The sequence below is a fragment of the Microcebus murinus genome, chromosome 1 (assembly GCF_040939455.1).
Source record: "Microcebus murinus isolate Inina chromosome 1, M.murinus_Inina_mat1.0, whole genome shotgun sequence".
In the NCBI taxonomy this organism is placed as follows: Eukaryota; Metazoa; Chordata; class Mammalia; order Primates; family Cheirogaleidae; genus Microcebus; species Microcebus murinus.
Genome location: NC_134104.1, coordinates 114,552,381 through 114,579,057, shown reverse-complemented (window position 1 = coordinate 114,579,057; position 26,677 = coordinate 114,552,381). Strand labels below are relative to the sequence as shown.

The 26,677-nt window shown below is 34.6% G+C and overlaps 1 protein-coding gene across 2 annotated transcripts in view; it reads left to right on the top strand.

Moving 5' to 3' along the window:
• Positions 1 to 26,677, top strand: part of PLS1 (plastin 1) — a 108,220-nt gene that overhangs the window by 79,413 nt on the left and 2,130 nt on the right. For both annotated transcript variants that reach the window (XM_012762378.2, XM_012762380.3), the window contains exons 7-15: positions 1,692 to 1,857; positions 1,938 to 2,080; positions 4,414 to 4,509; positions 7,229 to 7,424; positions 12,212 to 12,290; positions 15,721 to 15,835; positions 21,113 to 21,246; positions 21,704 to 21,827; positions 26,534 to 26,658. In XM_012762378.2, coding sequence (XP_012617832.2) covers positions 1,692 to 1,857; positions 1,938 to 2,080; positions 4,414 to 4,509; positions 7,229 to 7,424; positions 12,212 to 12,290; positions 15,721 to 15,835; positions 21,113 to 21,246; positions 21,704 to 21,827; positions 26,534 to 26,658 — 1,178 coding nt within the window. The remainder of the gene's footprint in view (positions 1 to 1,691; positions 1,858 to 1,937; positions 2,081 to 4,413; positions 4,510 to 7,228; positions 7,425 to 12,211; positions 12,291 to 15,720; positions 15,836 to 21,112; positions 21,247 to 21,703; positions 21,828 to 26,533; positions 26,659 to 26,677) is intronic.

Sequence of the window (26,677 nt, the reverse complement as noted above, 5' to 3'; positions counted from 1 at the left end):
CGCGCCCGGCCGTGCACATCAGTTTTTAAAGAAGTGCTTCCAAATGAGGACTTTACAGAAATGAAAATATCATCAACTCAACCCCAATAAACTGATAGTACTGAAGTTTCTAGGGGAAAGTCATTCAAATATAATATTTATGTAATGTAATATTATATAAATGTTAATTCCCTTCATTCTTTCTTTTTGAGTATATGCAAGGCTTATATACAAAAATGTATGATAGTATAGGGAAGGGAGTAACTAATTTTGTGTAGAAAGATGATTGAGGGAAATTTTTTTTAAAATTTTTTTCTATTTTTAGTAAAGACAGGATCTCACTCTTGCTCAGGCTGGTCTCGAACTCCTGACTTCAAGCCATCCTCCTACCTCCTCCTCCCAGGGTGCTAGAATTACAGGTGTGAGCCACCACACCCAGCCTAAAGAAAATCTTAATAAAAGAGATAGTGCTTGATTTGAGGAATGAGCTTGTGACTTGAGGAAAGGGGAGTGTTACAGGCCAAGGGAAAGGAGACTGTACATGTGGAATGGTGGGAGATGAGGCCAGAGTCAAATCCTGAGGGTTTTTGATTATCCCCACTAAGGATGTGAACTTAACCCTCTCCTTTCCCTCTATGCCTTCATTCACTCTTTTTCATCCATTTATTAATATTTTGAACACATACTATGTGCTTAAGTACTGGGGAAGCAGCTCCAAACAGATCAAAACTCCTGCTGTTATAGAGCTCAGACTCTTAATTGGGGGAGATATAATAAGAAACAAGTAAGTATATAATATGCCAAAGAATGATAAGGAGTAAAATAGGGAATAACGAGTAACAGCATGGGTGGGGTGATGCTGCTATGTTGTGTAGGCTGGTCAGAGAAGGCTGCACAAATTAGGTGCATTTGAGCAGAGTGTTAAAGTAATTGTGGATATTTCGTGGAAACGTGTTCTAGGCAGAGGGGACAGCAAGTTCAAAGGCCCTGTATAGCTGGAACAGAGGGAGAAGAGGAAATAGTGGGAGGGACAGGAAACATTTGAAGGGTTTTAAAGTTTAGAAACACTATCAAATTTATATTTTGCTAAGATCACCAGTAGCAGAGCATTGTAGAAGATATACTGGAGAGAGTAAGTCTAAGGATGGTTATTAGGAAGGAAGTTAAGAAACTATTGAAGAAAAGCACTGACATTTTTCAGAGGTATTTATAAGGGGGAATTGACAGAAATTGGTGACTAAATGTGAGAAGCAAGGAGCAACAAGGATTTTGTTTAGATTTCTAGCTTAGGAAGAAATGAGACAAGAATGAAGATTGGTCCTATCAACGAAGACAGTAAATAAATAAAGAAGAGCCCGTTTTAATAGGGATGAGAGGAAGCACCAGGGAAGCATGATGAAAAAATTTGCTAGTTTTGGACATGCTGAGTTAGAGGTACTCGTAGAATATCCAGGCGGACATAACCAAGTGTATACATAGATGTAGAGAGCTTAGAGTGGGGGCCTGGAGGAGGTGTGGGCTTAGAGATATGGATTTGAAAGTCATTGGCATATACAGGTAATAGTTAAAACCACATGGATTGTTTTTTGAGTAGTGATATTTTGGTCGTATAAATATTATGTTTAAAAATCTAAGATTTCTTCAATCTGTTGTTTCTTATAGCTAACTTTAGAAAGTACTTCTTCACATGTATTTTTCTTTTGGCAATTTAGGAAAATTTAAATCTGGCCCTGAATTCTGCCTCAGCCATTGGTTGTACAGTGGTCAACATTGGTGCACAGGATCTCAAAGAAGGAAAACCTCACTTGGTGTTGGGACTTCTTTGGCAGATCATCAAAGTTGGTCTTTTTGCTGATATTGAGATTTCCAGAAATGAAGGTTTGATCATAGACATATTTACTATTCATCGACATGTAATCACTATGGGAAGAAATTACATTTGAGTATTTTCCTCTCAGCTTTGATTGCATTGCTGAATGAAGGTGAGGATCTAGAGGAGCTGATGAAGCTTTCTCCTGAGGAGTTACTGTTGCGATGGGTGAACTACCATCTGACCAATGCAGGATGGCGTACCATCAACAACTTCAGCCAAGACATTAAGGTTTATATTGTAATGTTCAAATTTGCTAGCCTCAGCAAAATTTTTTAAAATTTCAAAATATTGAGGGGGTACAAATGTTTTTGTTACATGGATAGCTTTTATAATGCTTAAGTCAGGGCTGTAAGTGTGCCCATCACCTGAATAGTGTTCACTGTACCTGTTAGGTAGGTTTTTATCCCTGCCCTTCTTCCCTCCCCTCCTTCTTGATTTTCAGTGAATTTTCCTTCGCTCTGGGCCCACGTGTACCCATCAATTAGTTCCAAATTATTAGAGAGTATGTGTGGTATTTTTCTATTCTTGAGATACTTCACTTAGGATAATGGTCTCCAGTTCCTTCCCAATTGCTGCAAAAGACATTAATTCATTTCTTTTTATGGCTGAGTAGTACTCCACGGTGTGTACAACACATTTTGTTAATCCACTCATGAATTGATGGGCACTTAGGTTGATTCCACATCTTTGTAACTGGATTGTGCTGCAATCAACATTCAAGTGCAGGTGTCTTTTTGATAAAATGACATCTTTTGGGTAGATACCCATTAGTGGGATTGCTGGGTTGAATGGTAGGTCTACTTTTAGTTCTTTAAGAAACCTCCATACTGTTTTCCATAGAGGTTGTACTAATTTGCAGTCCCACCAACAGTGTATAAGCATTGCTGTCTCTCTGCATCCACTCCAGCATCTATTGTTTTTGGACTTTTAATAATAGCTATTCTGACAAGGGCAAGGTGAGCCTCAGCGAATTAAAGCATTCTTTCCCATTTTATATGCCACAGGTCTACTAGATTATAACAAAGATATCAGTCCATTGATTTGGACTGAGAATTACATCTGTTTGCTGAACTTGTGGGCCCTGTGAATTCAACACTCTAAGTTTCACTTTGTCAATAAGCAGCTAACAGGAAACCAATTATCTGAAGGCACAGGGAACAAAGGGGATCAGTAGAAAAAACGGATCATAAGGGATGTTATCTCAGTCAAAGTAGTTTGAAACACTTCCATTTCTACTGGGAGAACCTTGTCAGGGAAACTATAACATTCACTTTTGCCTAACCATAACTCTCCCACGGTCATTGCCTTGGTGCACATTGCCAAACTGAGTCCTCATAAACTTTTTTCTTCTCCATGCTTTTGTTTTCCCCATGGTATTCAGTGCTGGCTCTAATTCTTATTCCTCCTTTAGATATGTTACCACTTCAGCCAGGTTATGTTTTTTCCATAATGGCTTTGATGTCAGTCTCTTGCTTTGAAGTAACATTGTATTTCTCCAATTTCAACTATTATCTACTGATTTAAAAGTTTATTTTGGGATTTTTCTCTTATTCTGAATTCTCTTAAAATTCAGCTTATCAGACATTTATAAAGCCCCTCCTGTGGGGCATTATGCTCAGGGGATACAAAGACTCAGCTCTTGGGATGCTTACCAATTATATAAGGAGACAAACACCTGGTAGATGGATATTTCAGTTTTCTATTACTGTATAACAAACCATGTAAAACTTACTGGCTTAAAATAATTTATTATATCTCATCACTTTGTGGCCGGGCTGGGTGGTTCTGTTTCACATGGGTGGGATCACTAACTCAGTTACATTTAGCTGTCAGGGCTATCTGGAAGGTGCCCAAAGGCATCAGTCACATGTCTGGTGCCATAGGGTTCCTCCACAGGACTGCTCCACACGGCTTGCTTGGGCTGGCAGCAGTCAGATAGTTGGACTTCTTAGATGGAGGTTAACTTCAAGAGGGAAGAAGCAGCAGCTCTTAAGATTTAGTCTTGGAAACCCCAGAACATCATTTTCACAACATTTCATTGGTCAAAGTGAATCACAAGGCCAGTCCAAATTAAGGGGAAGGGGAAATACCTTTTGCCTTTTGATGCAAGGAGGTACATGTATTTGTGGGGAAGAATTATGACAGCCATCTTTGGAGATGACTACATTGGATGATTTAATACAGTGTGGTCACTTTATTGAGGTAGGCAAGGGGTGCTATACAATAAAGAGGAGGGTACTTAGTTCATTCTAGGCAATCCAGGGAAGGCTTTCAGGAGATAATGCTTGACCTGAATCTTAACTGATGCTTGAGTATGCAAACAAATGACAAAAGTGAAAGAGGTTATCCCCAAGTGTAGGGAACAGCGTTGCTGGACACTCTGAAAAGTGAAATAGCACAGTGCAACCAGGACCCCACAAGTAATTCTATATTATTAAGCTTACTAGGTTGTTATTTCATTCTTTGAAATGGGGGCAGTTTCCTCAGTTTGAGCACTTTTTTCCTAAATTCAATGATGATTTTGTTCATTTTAAAATGTTACTTCTGATCTTTCCTTGAAGGATTCGAGAGCCTATTTTCATCTGCTTAATCAGATTGCCCCTAAAGGTGACCGGGGAGATGGACCTGCCATTGCCATTGACCTTTCAGGATTTAATGTGAGTGTAGTTTTAACTTTTTTTGTATATTGTGGTAAAATATACATATCATAAACTTACTATTTTTAAGTATACAGTTCAGTGGCATTCAGTACATTCATGTTGTTGTGCGACTATCACCACTTTCCATCTCTAGAATCTTTCATCATCCTGTAGTGAAATTCTGTATCCATTAAACAATAACCCCATTCTTCTCTTCCCCCAGCTCTGGTAAGCACTGTTACACTTTCTGTGTATTTGACTAGTGAGTACTGTCAAATTTAGAGCACAATTCTCTACAGGCAGCATTCCCTGGTGGAGCCCTCAGCCCTTCATTAAAGCTTGGCTTTTTGTTCTTCAGAAGTTTTTTATACCCCAGGCTCCATGTTAAGCCATCTGGCTGTCATGACTGAAGAAAGGGAATTGCAGAATTCCGACCTTGAGTATTTGTGGAATCAGTTCTACATTCATGTTTCCCTGGTGCAATGCAATTGGAACTCACCAGGGTGCTTTTGTGACTGTCAATATGTACCAGGAAAAGGAGCAACAAGCTGTGATTACATTGCTAAACAACTGATTATCAGTTTTACTAGCTTATATTTGGAAATACACAAAAGATGGAAATTCCTAGTATTTATGGTGTAGGAAAGTCTGGTACAGATCCTTACCCACCAAACACATTTCCCGAGAATCTCATTCTTTCAGCATAAGTTGTAAATACCAGGCATGGTTCTATCTAAACATTAAAATGTCATCAGAATATAGATTATATTAAAGTATGTTAAGTACTTAAGTGCAGTATCCATAATATTTGGTTTTAAAGGCAACTTGAGTCATTAATAATTATATCTCACATTATTATAATGAAATATCTCAGAAACTTAGTATTACAAATTAGGCAGTTTGCAAATTAGTCAAAAAATTAAGAACTTAAACTTATGGAGGATTTTGAATACATTCAAAAGTGGATAGATGTAGTATACTAAACTATCACGTACCCATCCTGCAGTTTCAACATCTGTCAACTCACTGTCAACGTTATTTCATTTATTACCTATCAGTTTCCCTCCTCTCCTGTATTATTTTGAAACAAATCCTAGACATCATACCATTTCATTGATAAATATTTCAATATGTATTTCTAAGATAAATATACTTGTTTAGTATTAAACATTATCTTATACCTAAAAAAGTTAACAATATGGCCGGGCGCGGTGGCTCACGCCTGTAATCCTAGCACTCTGGGAGGCCGAGGCGGTCGGATTGCTCCAGGTTGGGAGTTCGAAACCATCCTGAGCGAGACCCCGTCTCTACTAAAAATAGAAAGAAATTAATTGACCAACTAAAAATATATATACAAAAAATTAGCCGGGCATGGTGGTGCATGCCTGTAGTCCCAGTTACTCGGGAGGCTGAGGCAGGAGGATCGCTTGAGCCCAGGAGTTTGAGGTTGCTGTGAGCTAGGCTGACGCCACGGCACTCACTCTAGCCAGGGCAACAAAAGTGAGACTCTGTCTCCCAAAAAAAAAAAAGTTAACAATATGTAATATAATCAAAATACCTAGTCAACATTGATATTTGCAATTGCCTCATAAATGTCAAATTTTCTTTTCATAGTGTATTTGAAGTAAGATCTAAGTAAGGTCCCCATATTGTGATTTGTTGATATCTACTTTGGTAACTTTTCATTGTTTAATAATGTGGAATCTATCATTTTCTCTGATTTCATTTGCATTTTTACTTTTTTGCAACTGTGGTGTACAGAATTAAATAGCTTATAATCCTTGGTCATGGTATACTCTTATCATGCCCCTTTTTATTTATTTTTGTTTGTTGTTTCTTTTGAAGTTGTAATAAGCCGCACAAACTCTCAAACCAACAAGAAAACTAAGACCTTGATATTAATTCACACTTAGCTGTGCAGTTCTTCTCTATTCCATCTCTGCCTCATCCCAGTGTGGTAACCACCACCCTTAATCTTGTGTTCATTGTTCTTTTGCTTTCCTTTTCATATAGTTTCCCTTCATCCATATATATTCCTTACAAAATTAAATATTTTATTTTACTTTTTAACTGTATATAAAAATATCATGTACTTAAATTTCTGGTACTTATTTTTGAACTTATATCTCTAAGTCATCCGCATTGTTATATATCATTGTGTGAATATACCAATTCATTCATTTACTCTTCTGTTTATAGATATTGGCTTGTTTCATTTGTTTCCAGGATTTTGCAATTATGAAAGGTGCATTCCCTTTGATTTTCATAATTTTTATATGTATTCCAACTTGTTTTTCATTGAGAAAAGAGTCTACTAGAAATATCACTCAGTGTAGAATGGGCGTAACAACTGAGCTTGTTATCCAGAGGTTCTCTACTAGTTGGCCTTGAAAAAGTTACCTACGATTTTACCAGTTGGAGTTTATTGATACAATATTTGGGTTTCTTAAAGTATTTCAGCAATGAGGGTGATATATAACTCTGATTCCAGCAAGAATACTCACAGACTTGTTCTTTTTGATTTAAAAGAAATGGGGAAGGTAATTTGGAATTCCTGCACATTCTGATCTTATTTTGAGTTGTTATTATTTGCAGAAAGTAATTTAAGTATTTTTGTCAGTAAAAATATTTTTACTGTATTTTTACAGTATTTTTGCCTTTAAGTATTTTTGTCAGTAAAAAATTATGCCAATCAAAATTTCAGATGTGACCATTTTTGTTTCATTTTATTGTTTAGGAGAAAAATGACCTGAAGCGTGCTGGATTCATGCTTCAAGAAGCAGACAAATTGGGCTGCAGACAGTTTGTTACTCCTGCAGATGTGGTTTCAGGAAATCCTAAACTTAATTTAGCCTTTGTTGCTAATCTGTTTAACACATACCCCTGCCTACACAAGCCTGATAATAATGACATCGATATGAATTTATTGGAAGGTATGTCTTTCTACCTTTAATTGACTCACATATTTATCTTATGGTATTGCCCTACTTCACTGTCAGAGGTAGGGGATTTGTGGTAGGAGATGAAATTTAGTGTGTGTAGGCATATGCATCCATTAAAAATCTGCAGTTTTAGAAAGTGGTTGTTGGTTTTGGTTAAAAGAGAATACTGGAGTAAATCTTATCTGTCATTTCTTCCTAAGAGGTTAGTGAAAACTATTATACATTTAAAATATTCTCATAAATGATGACATAACATAACTCGATCATCAGTATGGACAATGAATTATCTATTGGAAAAAATAGTTTATAGCTTTTTTTCCTCCTTTGAAAGCTCCAGTTTGACTTGAGTATTGTTCTCTTTTTAATGTTTTTAGTGTACATGAAAAAAATTACAGTATTCATTACTTGTCTTGTGTGTGGTCTATCATTATCTGTCTCATAATATATAATACTTTCCTATTTTGCTTCGTGAAATGCAGATTTGACCCCTCCTAATGTAGGTACTGTATTTAGTAGTTTTCTATACTCTAAATTCATTCTGAATGTTCTTTTTATTAGTACCATTTATTCTTTCCATCTGTGTTGGTATTTTATTTTTTGCATTGCTCATGCTGTGTTATTTCTGTCTTAATATGCCCATAGAATGAATGACTATAGGAATGACTATAGCAAGGAACACAAATGAAGCTTAATTAGAATAGCAGAGCAAGGCTTTGATTATGTAAAATCTCTACCTAATTTGCCTTCTATAATGATGGGATATTATAGTTGTAAACACATTAGAATCAGTTTTGACAATTGGACTTCATGATTTGATGTAAACTCTTTATTCCTTTCCTATAATAAAGTTTTATCACAAATAATCTTTGAAATGATTCATTTAGGTTCCATATAGATTATTTTGTATCATTTAGCTATTATTTTATATTTATTGAATATCATCAAAGCTTACAATATATGAATAGTCATAATGACAAAAACATTCTCAATATCTGGTTTTCTCTCCTTACCTTTATTTCCCTCCCTCCCTCCCTCCCTCCCTCTCTCTTTCTCTCTCTCTTTCTTTCTTTCTTTCTTTCCTTTCTTTCCTCCTTTTCTTCCTCTCTTACCCTCCCTTCCTTCCTCCTTCCCTCTCTCCCTTCCTTCCTTCCTTTTTCCTTTCATTCTCACACCTTTACCCACTTGCATACCAACACCCACATTAGTATCACAACTAAAAGTAAAAACAATGGCAGCAGCAATGGCAGTTGTTGGAGGAAGAGGTAGTTGTCAGAAGAGGCTAATCCTCAGATTTTTCTCTCTAGTTTCCCTGGTTTGGAGAAAGTAGAGATTCTTCTTGGTAGGGAGAATTTGAGGTCGCAGTGTTCATTCTCTCACATAATCTACCCTTGCTCCCTTCTTCCCCACTGAGACAGAACAAGGAAATCAGTTTCATGATCTTTTTCTCTTTGACTGCCACAACCAGAATTCCAATGTTCTTGTCACTTCATAATTACAGTTTTTTGATTAATGAAAAAAGTTTCAGATTTAACAAATATATTTATTGAAGAATATGATTGATTAAATTCATTCTTCCTAAAGGTCCAGTAAAGAGTATATTCTCTATGCAGATATGTAACTGAGAGGGAAAATAGAGAAAAATGTAGGTATTTCAGCTGAGAGAAATTTAGAGTAAGAGATTAGAACTTGAAAAAAATTAAGCAAAAAGGAAGACTGCTAAGTTTTTATCAGTCTGGAAAATTTCAAAATCCCTATGTGTCAGTAGAAGGCATTGTTTAGAGTGGCATATTAAAAATGATCTGCTTTTTATAGTCACTGAATTCTTGCTAGATATCTTTTCCAACTTGCTTGCTCCCCTATTTTTCATGTTTGAATTCTTTTGCTAGTGTTCAGCATGCTGTTGGAATTTTTCAGTGTGAATGGGATTGCTAAATATTTCCATTAGTATTTATTATATTTGTTAAGACGATAAAGTGGAAAATATTTATCAATCATCTTTATTGAGAACATATGTATATCCTGAGAAATCTGCCAAAAACTTATTGGACTTTGACTGTCATTGGAATATTTTCCTCTGTAAATTTGTGTTTTTATATAACCATGAAATTTGAAGCTTGACCATATCACATCCCAAATTCATATATTAGTATGTCCTCAATGGCAGAGAATTTTACCTTTAGAGAATTAAAATTAAAAGCCCAATTAGATATTAAATCTTTATATCAAATTGAGCCAAATATGTGGGCTATGTATCGAGAGATCATCTCAGAATTCATTTGTGATGACTGAAAGTACAAAGGCCACAGAATTAGAAAGACTTTGTTCAAATCATAGTTCTACCATTTAATTTCTGAGTAACTTCTGTGAGCCTTGGCTTCCTCATGTATAAAGCAGGACTAATAATACTTATTTTGAAGAGTAACAGGGCAAGTTAAATGTGATCATGAATGAAGGGGTTTAACATACAGTATTTATTAGTGGTCAGGAGGAAGAAAGCACTTAATACATCACAGCACATTTAGCAAGTGTTAAATGTTAGTTCTTTTTTTTCCCCTCTTAGTAGCCTACTTTTAATATATTTGTTATTTTTATTAGAACTTTTATTATTTGTAGAGGTCAATTTGACCCTGCAAATGAAAGGAATGTTTTATAGTTCTTTCTATGTTGCATATCAGCATTTAAGATCTTACTTCTAAGATTGCTTTAGTTGTCTGTAATCCAAACAACATTTTCCAATCTGGAATACATATGTTTTTGTAATGCTTTACCATGGCTCTTGCAAAAATGCATAGTGCTTCTAGCTTAGAGCATTTATTTACCAAGACATCTTGAAATGGTATCAGATAAATAAATGCTCACTTATAAAATCTATTTTACTTTCTAGGTATCAAAAATTAAAATGATAATTATAAAATTAGTTGAGAACAATAGGAAGAAATATGAGTCTCTGAAGATAGTTTCAGAACTCAATCAAAATGCAAGTTTATTATCTTTTTAGATATTATTCACTATATGAAGTTCAATAGAATCTGGATATTTTAATTAAAAATTAAGCCATTGTGACACTCGATCTTTATAATTTTAAGACATAATTTGGATTTTCCTAGCTGGAAATAATGTAAAAATTCTCTAATTACTAGCAAATTTTTATATATACAGCATTATAACAGATAGTAACAGAAAAACAACTAAAAGGTAAATCTAAGTCACATGCATCAAGCTATTAATCATACTATGCTTATATTTATGTTACTTTGTTACACAGATTTAATTTGCACTTGTTTAATAACTCGTACAAACAAGGCAGGCATGGAGTCTAGAAATACTTAATTTTAACTTGGCTCTTTTCAAAAAAGATTCTCATGTAGATTATAAAATGGTTGTGGCAGATACAACAGACTGATCAGTTACGTTTAGTGCAGACCAGAGGGAATAAAATTTAAGCAAATTATATGGCGATGTAAAATAACAGAGCAAGAATTAAAGCTGATTCTGGGAAAGCCATTAGATAATGGCATTGAAAACCACATGAAAATACTGTGGGCAGTTTATTTCCTAAACACTTGGCACAAATAACAGAATCCTTTAGATCTGACAAGGTTTTGTTTCCCATTCTTGGTGTGCAGGTTTGTACTATCTGTGGCACTTAGAATGAAGAGGACTGTAAGGATGGGTCTATAGGAATGGGCCCTGAGAGCTCAGATGGTTATAGATTTATGTGTCAAATTGTTCTGTGAGTCTCACTTAGGCCAAAGTATAGAGAGTGACCTGAACTTGCCTATGACTTAGAAGTGATGAATGGTGTAAATATTTCAGTTTCAGGAGTTTGGTGAAAAATTACAGACTAGGCCATTCCATTGTGCCCTAACTTTGCTGAAGAACAAACAATATTATAGTCATGTAGGACTATTTGCAATCAAGAGATTATTAGAAGGCAGACGTGGCAGGAAGAACCCACATCCCTGCCCACTTTATGGTGCACCATAACCCATTTCCCTTATAGATGATATAAGCACTGCTATGAAGGGAATACTCAGGGAGGTAGGGTTATCATAGGTGAAATACTAGTGCCTGCAGGAGTTACCTCGCTGAGGTGATCTTTGATGTCCAGGAACTTACTATTATGAAATGTGTTTTTCTCTTAGCACCCATGTGGGCTCTGTCTTCCTTATGTATTTTCAGTAGTGACAATCTAAAATAACTTTGTAAGCCTGGAAAACAGTTACATCCCCTTCATTGCTTGTCTTTATATTACCTATAATCCTCTCTCCTTTCATCATTTGATATAATTAAAGTACAGATTTGTGAGCCAGAAACTTTCCTGTGTGAAACCATAATCTGTACAAATTTAGAAACACTGCATGGGCAACGAGGTAGAGCTTTTCTATTTCTGTTTAATGTGCTGATGTTACCCTGACTGCTAAAAGATTTTGTTTTATTAATGTCTAGCCAGTCCCTTTTGCATCTATTCATAACTGACCACATAAGCTTATCTGTTACGTTTCTAGACAGAGAAACCTGTGTGTGACTCAGTAGTTTACAGACATTAAATGAGAGAATCTAGAAGGAAGTATCTAGAGCAAATGGAGGCTTCCTAGACAGTGGGAAAGAATGTGACTTTGGCAGTGAGAGATTTTTTTTTTTCCTAAAGAAACTATAGTATCTAAAGAACCATGGCAAAGTTTATATGACTAGTTTGTACCTACCAGAATGGTTTAATATATAGTTCCTGATTCTTTTTGTCCCGAATCATCAATGTGAACTTGTGTCTACTCTAGGAGAGAGCAAGGAAGAGAGGACATTTCGGAACTGGATGAATTCCTTGGGAGTCAACCCATATATTAATCATTTGTACAGGTATATATTTTGTTTCAGTTTTATTGTCAGGGTCTAACTTTTCAAGTTTCAAACTGTAGTATGTTTTTTGCATGAGGATATTTTCTCAAATCATAAAAATTTTAGCCAACTTTTAGAGTTTCAGAATGCTAGAAACTGGCAATACAGTGGATTTTAAAAGAAAGCTATTACTTAAAAATAAGAATATAATAGTAGTTATAATTTTTGTTATATAAATAAATCAGTAAAGACTCCTTATTCTAATAGATATTGATTATGAAAATTACTTCAACTTTAATAGATTAGAATAACAGTTAATACTTGATTAATTATTCTTATTATTCTATCAGTATTTTTCATTATAAGTTACTTTTTCATTTATTTTTGCCAAAACCTAATTATTCCATATTTTTGTGTATATGCCATAATTTTTGTGTATATTTCTAATTTGTTGAAATGACTGGTTTTCTCTGAGTAATTATTATTATTGATCTCATTCTTTCTTGTTTAAAAATGACAACATATTAATAACATTGGTAGGGCTAAGAAAATATTTTAGTAAATCATTTCCTGGGCTGTCTGGTAGTGCTAATAATGTCTTTCTAATAAGTGTGGATAAGAGGAAACCTTTCTTCTCTCTTTATTATACATTCTATCAGCCTGCCTTGAAAAAAATTCAAAAGAACTTAATTTCAGTTAGTTAAAATTTTTTTAAAAAGGTCTAATTAACTAAATCTATTAATAATTTACATATCAAGGAAACTCCTTAAAGAAGATTAACTAAATTCTTATTTAAATATGAACTGAAGATTAATGTCACAACAGACCAAGTTCACTGGCTGAGGTTTTATGATGCAGTAATTTCTGCTCCTTGGTGTACACTCAAAATAGTCTTTAAAATTTAAAACCAGTTTGTCTTATTATGGTAACTGGCTTTGATGTGATCCATATTTATAAAGCTCTTAAAGAATGTGTAAATTCCAGCAAAAGGAGAAGAGATGTACATCAATTAGAATGGAGCTCCTGTTATAGTAGCAGGGCAGTTAAAACTCAAATATTGGAGGTGAGGAGGAATTTGATCTTTATGAATTGATGTGAAAGAATATAATACATAAAAGAGAGAAAAGAATAATAGGTCTAATATGGTCTCATTTTGTTTAAAGATTGTGTAGCTATTTGTATATGAATTTTTAAAGAAAATCTGGAGAGGTACATAACAAAGTATGCAACCTTGGTAGCAGGAGTGGAGAATGGTCACGAGACTTATTTTTAATTTTATTAACTTAAATATGGTTCCAGTTTTTTTTACAATGAGCATGTTGTATTTCTTCTATAATTAAAGAGTAAGTTCAAACTAGATTAAGATTTGTTGAAACTTATGATTACTATTTCAGAAACGTCAAGAACACTAGAGTTCTCTACAGTTAATAGTGGAAAAAAGAATTGACCAAATCTTTTAGTTAAAGATATCTGATTATAGTTACCTCAATCTTGAAATGCTAGCACAAGGCTTCTAGGCACATGTAATTTTTTTCCTGAAAGAGACTGTTACTTTCAGAAAATTCTCAAAAATAACATAACCTTAAAGAGAACCATTGGATATAGAAAATAGCCGGATATCTATTTAATGGTTAGCACTAGAACCACATGTCCATGAATTTGTGTCTGGGTCATATTCCTAAACCTACCTCTAAACACTTTTAGCTTCCCACATATAGTATGCCCAGCCCATATCAAAGCAACTAGAATAATTTATATTGCTTTTCATTGAAAAGTCTCTTCTCTAAACAAGTTACTAAATATATTTCAAGAACTATTAGTCATAGAGTTTTTCTATGACCAGTTCATTCTGGAACTAATTTTGAAGTCTCTGGAAATCATTTCAACTCTCTGGGCCTTGGTTTTCCTATTTACAAAACACAAACAACAATACCACACTACACAGGAATAAGAATGAATTCATTTAAAGTAAAAAAAGAAAAATCTGTGAAACAGATAAGATTCTAGAACCTATACAAAATTTTAGTGATTCTTTTTTTAATATAAAATGTTCCATTTGCTTACAGATAACCTAATCAGATCTTAAGTACCTTCATATTAGACTTTTTCCCTCCATCACTCAGCATTAGGCCTAGCCCCCTTCACTGCCATATGATGTGTGCTCAGAGAATGTAAGTAAAGTAACTTTAATATGAACCTTAGCAAAACATAACTTAGTGCATAAGCTGTTGGAGGAGAAAAGCCACATAATACATCACGGAGCTAGCAATTTAAAAGATCAACTGCTATTGCATTATGTCCTTGGCAAACAGAATTGAAAAGACTGTACAGACATACTTTAAGCTTCCCAGAACATATTTTTCTGAATCCAAATAGTATTTTTACTTCGAGAATTCCTACTTGATCAGTTCCTCCTCTTAACTCTCATTATTGAACATGAACAGCTGCCTACTGAGTAGCTATGGTGATTTTCTTATAATTATTTTTAAAAAGTACTTAAAAATCATGATATATAAGTAATACTGAACTCATTTTCACTATACAAGTTTCAGGAAATATATAAGTATGTAGAATAAAATAAAACATAATTTCTCCCTACCTTTCTCATTTTCCACTTTTCCTGCCCACAGGTAATCGCTATTAATACTCCTTAGCACATATAGGTATATAAATACATTGACTCTAAATTTTTAAAAAAGTAAATGAGATCAAACTGTATGAAGTGTTCTGCCACTTGGCTTTTTAAAACTTAACATGTCTTGCAAAGCTTTTCATATCAGTACATAGATATCTACCTTATTATGTCTAATGAGGGCCCAGGAGCTCATAGTATGAATAATTTATTCAATAGTCCCCTACTGCCAGGCATTTGTTTGCAAATTTATAAATAATGTGGTAGTGAATGTCCCTATATATTTATCTTTGTAACTATTTATGAAAAAATTTTGGACAGATTCTTAGATTGGAAATTCTGGGTCAAATTGATATGTCCTGTCATTATTTTTTTTTGAGTCAGAGTCTCACTCTATTGCCCTGGCTAGAGTGCCGTGGTGTCAACCTAGCTCACAGCAACCTCAAACTTCTGGGCTCAAGCGAACCTTCTGCCTCAGCCTCCCGAGTAGCTGGGACTACAGGCATGTGCCACCATGCCCCGCTAATTTTTTCTATATATTTTTAGTTGGCCAATTAATTTCTTTCTATTTTTAGTAGAGACGGGGTCTCACTCTTGCTCAGGCTGATTTCGAACTTCTGACCTTGAGTGATCCACCTGTCTCAGCCTCCCAGAGAGCTAGGATTACAGGCGTGAGCCACCATGCCTGTCCTGTCCTGTCATTCTTAAGCATCAAATGACCTTATTTTTAAAGATTTAAGTTCATCTTCAGTGTACTTAATAAAATTAGGTAGTATTAACACTTACTCCTCCTTTATCCACTTTTCCTTCCTGTTTTAGTGACCTTGCCGATGCTTTAGTGATCTTTCAGCTCTATGAAATGATCCGAGTGCCAGTTAACTGGAGCCATGTCAACAAACCTCCGTATCCAGCTCTTGGAGGAAACATGAAGAAGGTGAATGAAATGATGACCATGATAATATTATTGTTATTCTCATATAAAATAGACAACAAAATTTTCTGAATTCTACTCCCATGAAAAGAATTATAGGAAAATCAAATGAAATTAAAAATGCAGGCAGTCCAACCACTAGAAATGCTAAAAAAGTTTCATAAGGCTTGGTAAAGTATGGTCTGTCCCCATACCAAAATGTGTTAAGTTTAATAACCTTTTTACAAGTTTGCTTTAATAAATGTTTGGAAAGATGAATGCAGTCCCCTCAGTCACTTTATATAACTACTTTCATCTTTAGCAAGTTGTAGTACTTAATATTCATTGAGATATACCATCATTGTACTCTTATTTTATAATTTCAATAACTTGCTGAATTTTTATTGGTTATCACTCATTTATTCAATGGATATTTATCAATTACCTATTACCTGTACAGAGTGCTATGCAAGATATAAAAAAGTACAAGGCATGGAGGTGGTCCTCAGGAAGCGTTAAAGAAACTACGGACATATGTCACAAACAACTACAATACAGTGCAGCATAAACAAAAGTGAATATTATGAGTTCTAAGGAAGACAACTGAATAGCTACTGAAATAATGATAGCAAAAAGGGAACACAACATGGCTGAACAGTTTACAGAAGAAGAAACAATAATGAATAATACACATACAAAAAACTTTTCACCCACAATAAAGAAATGCAATTTAAAACAAACTATTGCACTACATCTAATGTTAGAGGAAATCTTTCTAAAATCAGTTTGGTAATACATGTCAATAATCTTCAAAAAATCCTTTGACCTAATAATTTCACTTCTATTCATCTGCCCTGATGAAAAACCAGAAAAACAAGTTGTATGGCAAAATGCTAATCAGAGCGATGTTTACAGAACAAAAAAGAAAACAATTTAGTTGTTTAATAAACGGTTAATAAATTGATATACCTGTAAGATGAAGTAAAATGTGCCATTGCTTTAGTAACAGTGACATGGAAATGAGCAGGATACGAAATTGCATACGTACATGATATGAATCTAATTTGTTTAAAATACACAAAACACACAGATGCAAAGTGGAATTCTAGTCATTCTTCCATATTTCTAGAATGAACATGTATTTATAGACTTGGTAATTTTAAAAAAAAGCTTTAAAAAGACTTTTAAAAGGAAATACATCACAGCAGCTCATGCCTGTATCCTAGCACTTTGGGAGGCCAAGGCAGGTAGATTGCGTGAGCCCGGGAGTTCAAGGTCAGCCTGAGCAAGAGCAAGACCCTGTATCTACAAAAAATAGAAAAATCAGCCAGGTGTTGTGGCATGAGTCTCTAGTCCCAGATATTGGGGAGAGGCTGAGGTGGGAGGATCACTTGAGCCGAGGAGTTTCAGGTCTCAGTGAGCTATGTATCATGACGCGACTGCACTGCAGCCTGGGTGACATAGTGAGACCCTGTATCAAAAAACCAAACAACAAAAAGGAAATACATCATAATATTAAAAGTAGTTAAATGGTATAATTATAAGAGATTTATATTCGTATTTTTCAACATTTCTAGTGGTTGGACTGCCTGCATTTTTAATTTCATTTGATTTTCCTATAATTCTTTTCATGGGAGTAGAATTCAGAAAATTTTGTTGATTTCATGTAAGTTTTTCCTTTAAAATTTCAGATGCAAAATGTAACAAGAAAACAGATATTGAACCATTCATTATACCTGGAATTTTATGTTAGTTACAAAATGTCACAAATGAATCATATGCAGAATGCTTCCTTTCAACTAATACTGTTTATAGAATGAAACATAAAATCTGAAATACATTCAAGATATTTAAAAAATGAAGAAGTAGTACTTTCATGACATATCACAGGGAATTATTTTATGGAATTTGCTCAATCATCAATAGACATCACTTTCCTTTACTTACAAAGTTCATAAAGCCGCACCATTAAAATAGTCTTTTTCAGCCTAGGCAACAGAGTGAGACCCCATCTCTAAAAAATTTAAAAAAAATTAGCTGGGTATGGTAGTGCCTATAGTCCCAGCTACTTAGCAGGCTGAGGCAGGGAGGATCTCTTGAGTCCAGGAGTTTGAGACTAGCCTGGGCAATTTAAAAAAAAAAAAAAAAAGTAAAACTTTCTTCATTATTTTTTCAGTATTTCTTTTCACTTGGAACCTTGTGTCCCATTGTGTAATTCTTATTGTGCAAATGATCTAAGCTTCATTTTTGTGCAAAGTATTTGAAGTGCCCAGTAGTCATTTCTCTCATTAATTCTGTAAAACTGTACTTTTCAATTTTTTCTTTGTGTTCATTTTTACCTTTCATAGGTTCTTCATCTTTTAGCTTGACAATTTAGTATTTCCAAGGTTCAGTTCTTGGCCCAAAACTCTTAATTTCTATACTTACATTCTCAGTGAGTAGATCCATTTTTAAAGAACAGAATAAATATCCTTTATCCAGAATGTTTGGGACCAGAAGTATTTTGGATTTCAGATTATTTTGCATTTTGGAATATCTGCAATATACTGGTTGAACATACCTTATCCAAATCTGAAATCTGAAATGTTCCAATGAGCATTTCCTTTAGTGTCAGTGCTCAAAAAGTTTCAGAGTTTGGAGTATTTTGGATTTTTGCTTCTCAGATTAGGGATATTCATCCTATGCTACCATAAACATGGTAGGTTTGTAGGTTACTTCTAGGAACCTAATTTCTCATTCTTTCTCTAGTTTGGTACCTCTTTAGAGGTGTTCTGCCAAATTTGAAACCAAATGTTGCCAACAAATAGAACACATCCTTTCCCTTATGTTAGCACCTATATCCAGTTTCCCTTTCATTGCTTGTCATTTATATCAACATCTTCTTAGGCCTCTACACTAGCAACCTTGAGCTCCCTTCTCACCATCATCTCCCTTAGGACTTTTGGTCAAACTGACAATAAAGCATATGGCCCTTCATTGAAACACATTTTATACATAAGTGATTATTGCAGTTTGCTAGAAAATTCTCCCATTGACATGGGTGTCCATGGAAAATATGCTGTTTTTTCTCTCTCCTGTTAACACAGTTACACAATTTTCGAGATGTTATTTTTCATAAAAATTCAATTTTTAAAAATTATATACATTCCTATAGTACCGTGTTTCCCTGAAAATAAGACAGGGTCTTATATTTATTTTTCCTCAAGAAAACACCCTAGGGCTTATCTTCAGGGGTGTGTTATTCTCTCTGGGCTCAGTAGGAGACTGCTTGCTGAAGCTTTTCCCCTATCCCCTGGTGTTTATGGGGGGTGAGAGAGGCCTACAGTGCTGAGTAAAATGGCAGCCACAGCTTTCCTTCTTCCCCCTGGGGACACACAATACCTAAAGTGGAGCATCCTGATCCTCACTTCCCTGAGGAGACCTTCCCCTCAAAGCCTCAGTTTGCAGCACGCACAGGATGGCTGGGACCAGACAGGGGGAGCCTACCTTGTTGGTGGGGCTGCCTGCACCTTTCCGGTCACCTCTGGGATAGTAGCTGTCACAATAGGGCAGATGAGAAGGGCTGTTCATCTACTTTACTGCTCTGCGACGAAATGCATGGGTTGTGCAGATACACTGTGTAGCCACGCCCATCACTAGGTCTTATTTTCAGGGTACAGCTTATATTGCACAAATGCTTAGAAATCCTGCTAGGGCTTATTTTATGGGTAGGTCTTATTTTTGGATAAACACAGTATATATTCCTATTAAACAGGCTAAACATAATTTACAATGACTACTAGAAAAAAAATTTGGAGTATTATCTACTTGAATTTTTTCAATTTTTTACGTTTTAGAGACAGGGTCTCACTATGTTGCCCAGGCTGGAGTGCAGTGGCTGTTCATAGGCACAATCGTAGAGCACTGCAGCTTCAAACTCCTGGCTTCAAACAATTGTCCTGCCTCAGCCTCCCAAATAGCTGGCACTACAGTCATGCACTACTGTTCCCAGTTTCTCCTGGCATTTTTAAAAAATGAATACATATCAAAGATTTTAATTTATGAAGTGAACCAGGCAGATATTACAGCAGGTTCAAAGGATCGTCTTGCATTTTTATTTGTAACAAACTGAACTTTGGGAATTTGGATTCTCTTTTATAAGAACAGTATCTGTTTAACTTGTACAAATTCTTTTATTTGTATGATCTCTTTATCATCTTTCCTGGAAATATTTTCTCATTCTTAGAAAAAAAAATGTGTATCTCAGGTTGTATTGTTTTGTAATGGTCCTTAACCAGGGAGAGACAATTAAGAGATACCAGTTATTCTGTTTTTCTTAATTCAATGTTTACTTTATTCCAAAAAGTATTTAGTAAGCACTTTTTTCTTACTGGTGATATTACAAGATTATGAGAGCTTACAATTTCACTAGAGCAAAAAGGCTCAGATATGTAAGAATTTATATAAGTCCTGATATAATAAGTATAGTACTAGATGATAGAGATAAGAAACCTCTATAGAGGCCAGCCAGGGTAGTCAAAACATTTACTAGAGAAAGGACTTAATTGGGCTTATATCACTAGAAATAGGTAGGTAGGTAGGTAGGTAAATAATTTACTTGGTGTTTTTGTATCAGATTCTTCTGTAGACAGGGCACTATGGTGGGTCCTGAGTTGGGGAGAGTTTGATATATATTTATACATGTAAAAGTTTTTGTCCTTTAAAAGGAGCTTATACTCTGGTTGCCAAAAGAAAATGCACAAAAGGCTAAGCAGAAGATGGTGCAATAAGTATTACAAAAAAGCATTCTTATGAGTTCAAACAAGGGATAGATCATTAGCAGCCTCTTGTTGAAAAAGGTGGGCAAAAGCTGAATTTCAGAGGAATAGTGAGATCTGGTAAAGAATATGGGAGATGAAATTAGATTCTTAATAGAATAATTACTTCTCTATTCTTTAACTTTAAACAAAACATAATCTATTACACTTCTATTAATGGAATGCAGGAACCTAGATTTTTAGTCAAAGATTTGCCACTAATAAGCTGTGTAATCTTGGATAGTAAAGGTTATTAGACTGGAGGGGATCTTACACCTTTCTAGCTAGTTGTTCCTCTATGTAGGTTAACCCCTCAGTACTTTGATATCTTCAGCTGAGAACAATTATTTCTTTGCTACCAGTAGGTTATTATGAAATGAAATTTGGTCATATAATTTAAGATAGCACCATAATTATTTTTCAAAGGACTGAACTAGGCTATCATATTCAGTAGATACGTTTTCAAAAAATCTGTTTTTATACTAAAACTTTTATTTACTTATAGATTGAAAACTGTAACTATGCAGTGGAACTTGGGAAGAATAAGGCCAAATTCTCCTTGGTTGGCATTGCTGGGCAAGATCTAAATGAAGGGAACGCAACACTTACTCTGGCATTGGTATGGCAGCTGATGAGAAGGTAAAGGCTGATATGTTTATAGCAACACTGTCAGTTTCCTTCAATGAGTCATTTGAACTGAACTTTTAGCTATTTTTGAAGAATAATGAAGCTAGAAGGAATATACAATGCAAAATATTTTAATTTTTAAAGGATTTTACTGTTGCATATTTTTGTAAATTATATTTTATGAAAAAAATGGGTCAGTATCTAGGAACATGTCACTTTTATTAATGCCTTTTAAAAATGGCTTTGTATGGAGTTGTTTTAAATTTTTAAAATACCATATAGTAGTTTTTTGTTTCTAATTAGTGAGCTTGTAACTTTGGAATGTAACCAAGTGCAAATGCCAGACTAAAATTAGAAATATTTATTAGAACTGAACTATTTCTTAAATATGTATCTAAATATTGATATAAATGATGTGAAAGCAAATTTTACCTCTTTCATTCTTAAGTATACATCCTTTCTGTTACAGGTACACATTGAATGTGTTATCAGATCTTGGAGAGGGTGAAAAAGTAAATGATGAAATTATTATTAAGTGGGTCAATCAGACTCTTAAAAGTGCAAACAAAAATACTTCTATTTCCAGCTTCAAGGTAATCAAGAATATTGAATTTTTTTTTAAGTTTTGGAGGGAATTTTTATTGGGAATTACATTGGTTAGGCTCAGAATTACATTAATGTTATATCTCAGAAACATATAATCTATGAGTTTAGAAATAGTAATTATTTGGCATGTATAAACTAGATATATGCAGTTTGAATTCTTATATTTTTGATTGTCCCATTAAGTATAAATGTAGGTTAATATCATCAGAGTCTGGTAATCTAATCTTTAAAAAGAAATATTAATAGAATAGAGCCAAAAAAAATCCAATTGTCAAATGTAAAAGAAAGATAAAAAGCCATTGTTTATATAGGACCTATAATGTTTTGTGCTCCCTAGCAGCAGTCTCAGAATTGTATTGACATCATTCCCAAGGCATAGCAGAGCCAGCCAAACCGATTCAAGTGGGAATTGAGAAAACTGGTAGGAAAAAAAAATCTTGTCATCTGGCTTCATAATGGCACTTAACACTCACTTCTGAGCATTTGTGGATGATTCATAAAGTACCCAAAATGTAATCTACACATACATACTCACTAATTGTCATGCATTTCCATTGTATTTGCTTTTGCATGCAAGCTACTGTTAACTATAAATAAGCATGTCTGCTTGTACATATTCATTCATACCTTGTGTTTGTGATTTTATTATATGTGAAAAACCAACAATTTGTATTTTTTTAGTGAAATAAAGTGCAAACAGATGAATATCAAGCTATGCTAAGAGATATCTACCCATCTTTTTTTCTCTTTTGCCTTTTTCTCTCTTTGCCTGTTTAATAACATGTAAAGTAGAAGAAATATCAGAAATTGATAAATTCAATCTTCTCATTTTTACCAAAAACTAAAGCCCAAAGTGGATTTAACAGGACAGATGGATACTGGCAGAGGTGTTGCCTGAGTCCTAGATCAAGTGCTTTTTTACCCTTTTTTATCTTATAAGGACCTAATGACACTGAGTTTTTGTTGTTGCTTATTTAAAAAAAAAAAAAAGTAATTTTCAGTCCATGATTTGTCTCCTTCTGGTTTTTTTTTTTTTTTTTTTGAGATGAGTCTCACTTTGTTGCCCAGGCTAGAGTGAGGGCCGTGGCATCAGCCTAGCTCACAGAAACCTCAAACTCTTGGGCTCAACCAATCCTTCTGCCTCAGCCTTCCAAGTAGCTGGGACTACAGGCATGCGCCACCATGCCCGCCTAATTTTTTGCATATATATATATATTAGTATATATATTTCTAATATTTATTAGAAATAAATATTAATTTATTTCTATTTTTAGTAGAAACGAGGTCTTGCTCTTGCTCATGCTGGTTTTGAACTCCTGACTTTGAGCGATCCTCCCACCTGGACCTCCCAGAGTGCTAGGATTACAGGCGTGAGCCACTGCGCCCGGCCTCTCCTTCTGTTTTAAACATAAAACACAACTTAAAAATGTAAAACCCAATGGGGGTGTATTATAAAATTCTCTAATTGGCAGTTACTTTTTAAAATTGTTATATTAAAATTACATGCATTTGCACTTTGATTTTTGAAAATAAGCATATAATTAAATCATATGGTAAAAAATATTTAGGAACAAATTAATATTTATTTAGTTCTTACTATTAAGTAACTTTTCCAGGTAAAGAAAAAGATATAAAGTAATTATGTACTAAACTAAGGGTTTTCACTATAACTCCTTCCCCTTTGCAAAAGTAAAATGTCTTTCATTGATAATGTACAAACCAGAGGAGTTGACAGATAGGCCTGTTTGGAAACAAGAGGATAAGAGATCTGATATCTTTAGAAACTTAAATTTTTCATTCAACTCAGTAGCTTTTCTCAAGGTGAACTGTAAGGAAATAGGTGGAAAAATTACTTATTTCCTAGATCTAAATGAAGAAATATTTAAAATACCAAATAAAATACCAAAGTAATCAAAATATCACACAACTAGACAAGGTACTTGTATGTTTTAAATCATCACAAAAATCTATAAAAGGTAAGCCCATAGAAATTTTATATTTAGCATGATATAAATATTAAGATTATGCTGGGCACAGTGGCTCACACCTGTAATGCTATAATTTAGGAGGCTGAGGTGGGAGGATCGCTTGAGGCTAGGAGTTTGAGATCAACCTGGGCAATATAGTAAGACTCTGTCTCTACAAAATATTTTAAAAAAATTAGCCAGGTGCAGTGTTGTACACTTGTAGTCCTAGCTACTCAGGAGGCTGAGCCAGGAAGATTGCTTGAGCTTGGGAGTTGGAGGTTGCAATGAGCTATGATCATGCCACTGCACTCCCATTTGGGTGACAAAGCAAGACCCTGTCTCACAAAAAAAAAAAAACAAAAATTAAAAAATTTGTTTTTAGAAAGTCTAATGGTGTATATTAGAGTCATCTAAAAATGTAGATTCCCAGCCTTATCCACAGATAACCTGACTTATTAATTTGACAGTGGGGCTAGATTTGCACTTTTAACAAGTACCCCAGGTGATATTTCAGGTAGGTGGTCGGCAGACTATACACTGAGAAAAGAGATATGAGAATTTTCATAGAGAAGATGCCAAAAAACCACATCTAGATTACTAGTATCAGATAGACTTAAGGGCCCTAATTATTTGTACCCTTCATCACCACCTTCTACCCCAAAGATCTGTATCATGAAATGAAGATTCCTGATAACAAAAAATATAAATTTTTCTAAAATTAAGAAATGAAGTGGTTCATAGATCATGGCTCAAAAAAGCAGTTTGTTACTCTTTTTACATGGCTTCAAATTGTTTTATCAGAGATTCATTAAGAACTGACATTTGGCTAGGAACTATACTCAAAGCTTCCACCTATTTAGTATTTCAATATTCCCAAGAATCCTGTGACATTCCATTTTAGAGATTGTGAAGTGTATCTTGGCATTAACTAACAGAAACCCCATTTAAAATGGTTTAAACCAACAGTAAAGGTACTGACTACAGTAACAGAAATCCTGAGGAAGGGCAGACTTCAGGATTGGTTTAGCCAATAATTGAAAACTGTCATTTAGGACTCAAGTTTTTTTCCATCTCTGATTTGCCATCTAATGTGCCAACTTCACCCTAAAGCTGATTTTCCTCTTGGTTATAGGATAGTTGCTGGTTGTGACAGAGGTTACATCCTCTCATTCACATCCAGGAGGGGTTGTTGGCTTCCCATCGCCTAATTGAAATAGGCCCAGGCCAGGTGTGGTGGCTCACGCCTGTAATCCTAGCTCTCTGGGAGGCTGAGATGGGCGGATTGCTCGAGGTCAGGAGTTCAAAACCAGCCTGAGCAAGAGTGAGACCCAGTCTCTACTATAAACAGAAAGAAATTAATTGGCCAACTAAGATATATATAGAAAAAAGTAGCCGGGCATGGTGGCTCATGCCTGTAGTCCCAGCTACTCAAGAGGCTGAGGCAGTAGGATTGCTTGAGCCCAGGAGATTGAGGTTGCTGTGAGCTAGGCTGACGCCATGGCACTCACTCTAGCCTGGGCAACAAAGTGTGACTCTGTCTCGAAAAAATAAATAAATAAAATAAAATAGGCCCAGATTAAATAACTGTGGTAACAGGATAGGATTACTCTATTTTGCTTAGACCAGTGTTTTCAACTTTTTAATTATTGCCCTCCTAAGGAATCTTTTTAGACATTTTTCCCACTCATCCCTACCCCATGAAATTTTAATGCAGAGATATACTGTGTATCTTTTAAGTACTGTATACTTTATATATAAAAGGAATAAGTTTATCTTCCTGTTCCCATTGAGAATGCTTAGCCCAGACTAATTCAGGTTCACTCCTGGAGTTGTGGATATCAACATTCCTTGAAGCTCATGTCTATGTGAGGAAGGTATGGATATAGAGCAAAAATATGGATTCTGTTAGGATGGAGAAAGAAGTAAGGAGTGAGTGGATTATGGGTAGGCAAGCAAGAGTGGCCACTATTCAGGCTGAGAGAGAGAACAAATAATTTGTTCAAGGACTGGTAAGTGGTAAAATCAATTCAGACCAGGATTTCTGACTTAATCTTCAATGTACTATCACTATAATTTAGTTACCTTGGAGGTAACTTCAAAATGGAGAGAATTTTGGGTACATTAGAGCAAGACTATAATGGGTTCAAATATAAGTTCTGTACTTATTGGTTATGTAAACAGTCACTTGAGTTTTCTGAACTTCGTGTTTCTTCATCTTTTTCAAAAGAGGGATTATAATTCCTTTATTTAAAAAGGTGGCTTAAATAAGATAAAACATGTAAAACAACAAGAACAATGCCTTTGTAAATGTTAGTTCCCTTCCACTATTTCACTTTCCTTTCTGAAAAATTTAAGGCTTAGGAATTTATGGTTTAAGAAATACAATATTACTAGAATTTGTAAAATTATTAATTAAAAATCCATCTTCTATTCCCTTTCAAAAGTTATGTGTTTTTTACAGAATGGATATTATAGTTAGCATTTTTAGGAATTGTCCACAAACCTTATACAGGTATGGTGACAACTCTACACTATAATTTGTAAAAGACTGAAGGAAAAGTATATGTTAAATGGTTTGTTATATGTGCTGTTTGCAGAAAAGCTGAATATTAGGTACAAAGAAAATTTATAGATTGCTTTCAGTTATATGACTATGACCAGAAAAGTGTGATATTTATGAAAATTAAAAGATGTTTATGAATATTCATCTATTCTTTATTTTCTAGGATAAATCTATTAGTACTAGTTTACCTGTCCTAGATTTAATAGATGCCATTGCACCAAATGCAGTTCGTCAAGAAATGATCAAAAGAGAAAATTTATCTGATGAGGACAAGCTGAACAATGCTAAGTAAGCCTTGGTGGTTTAT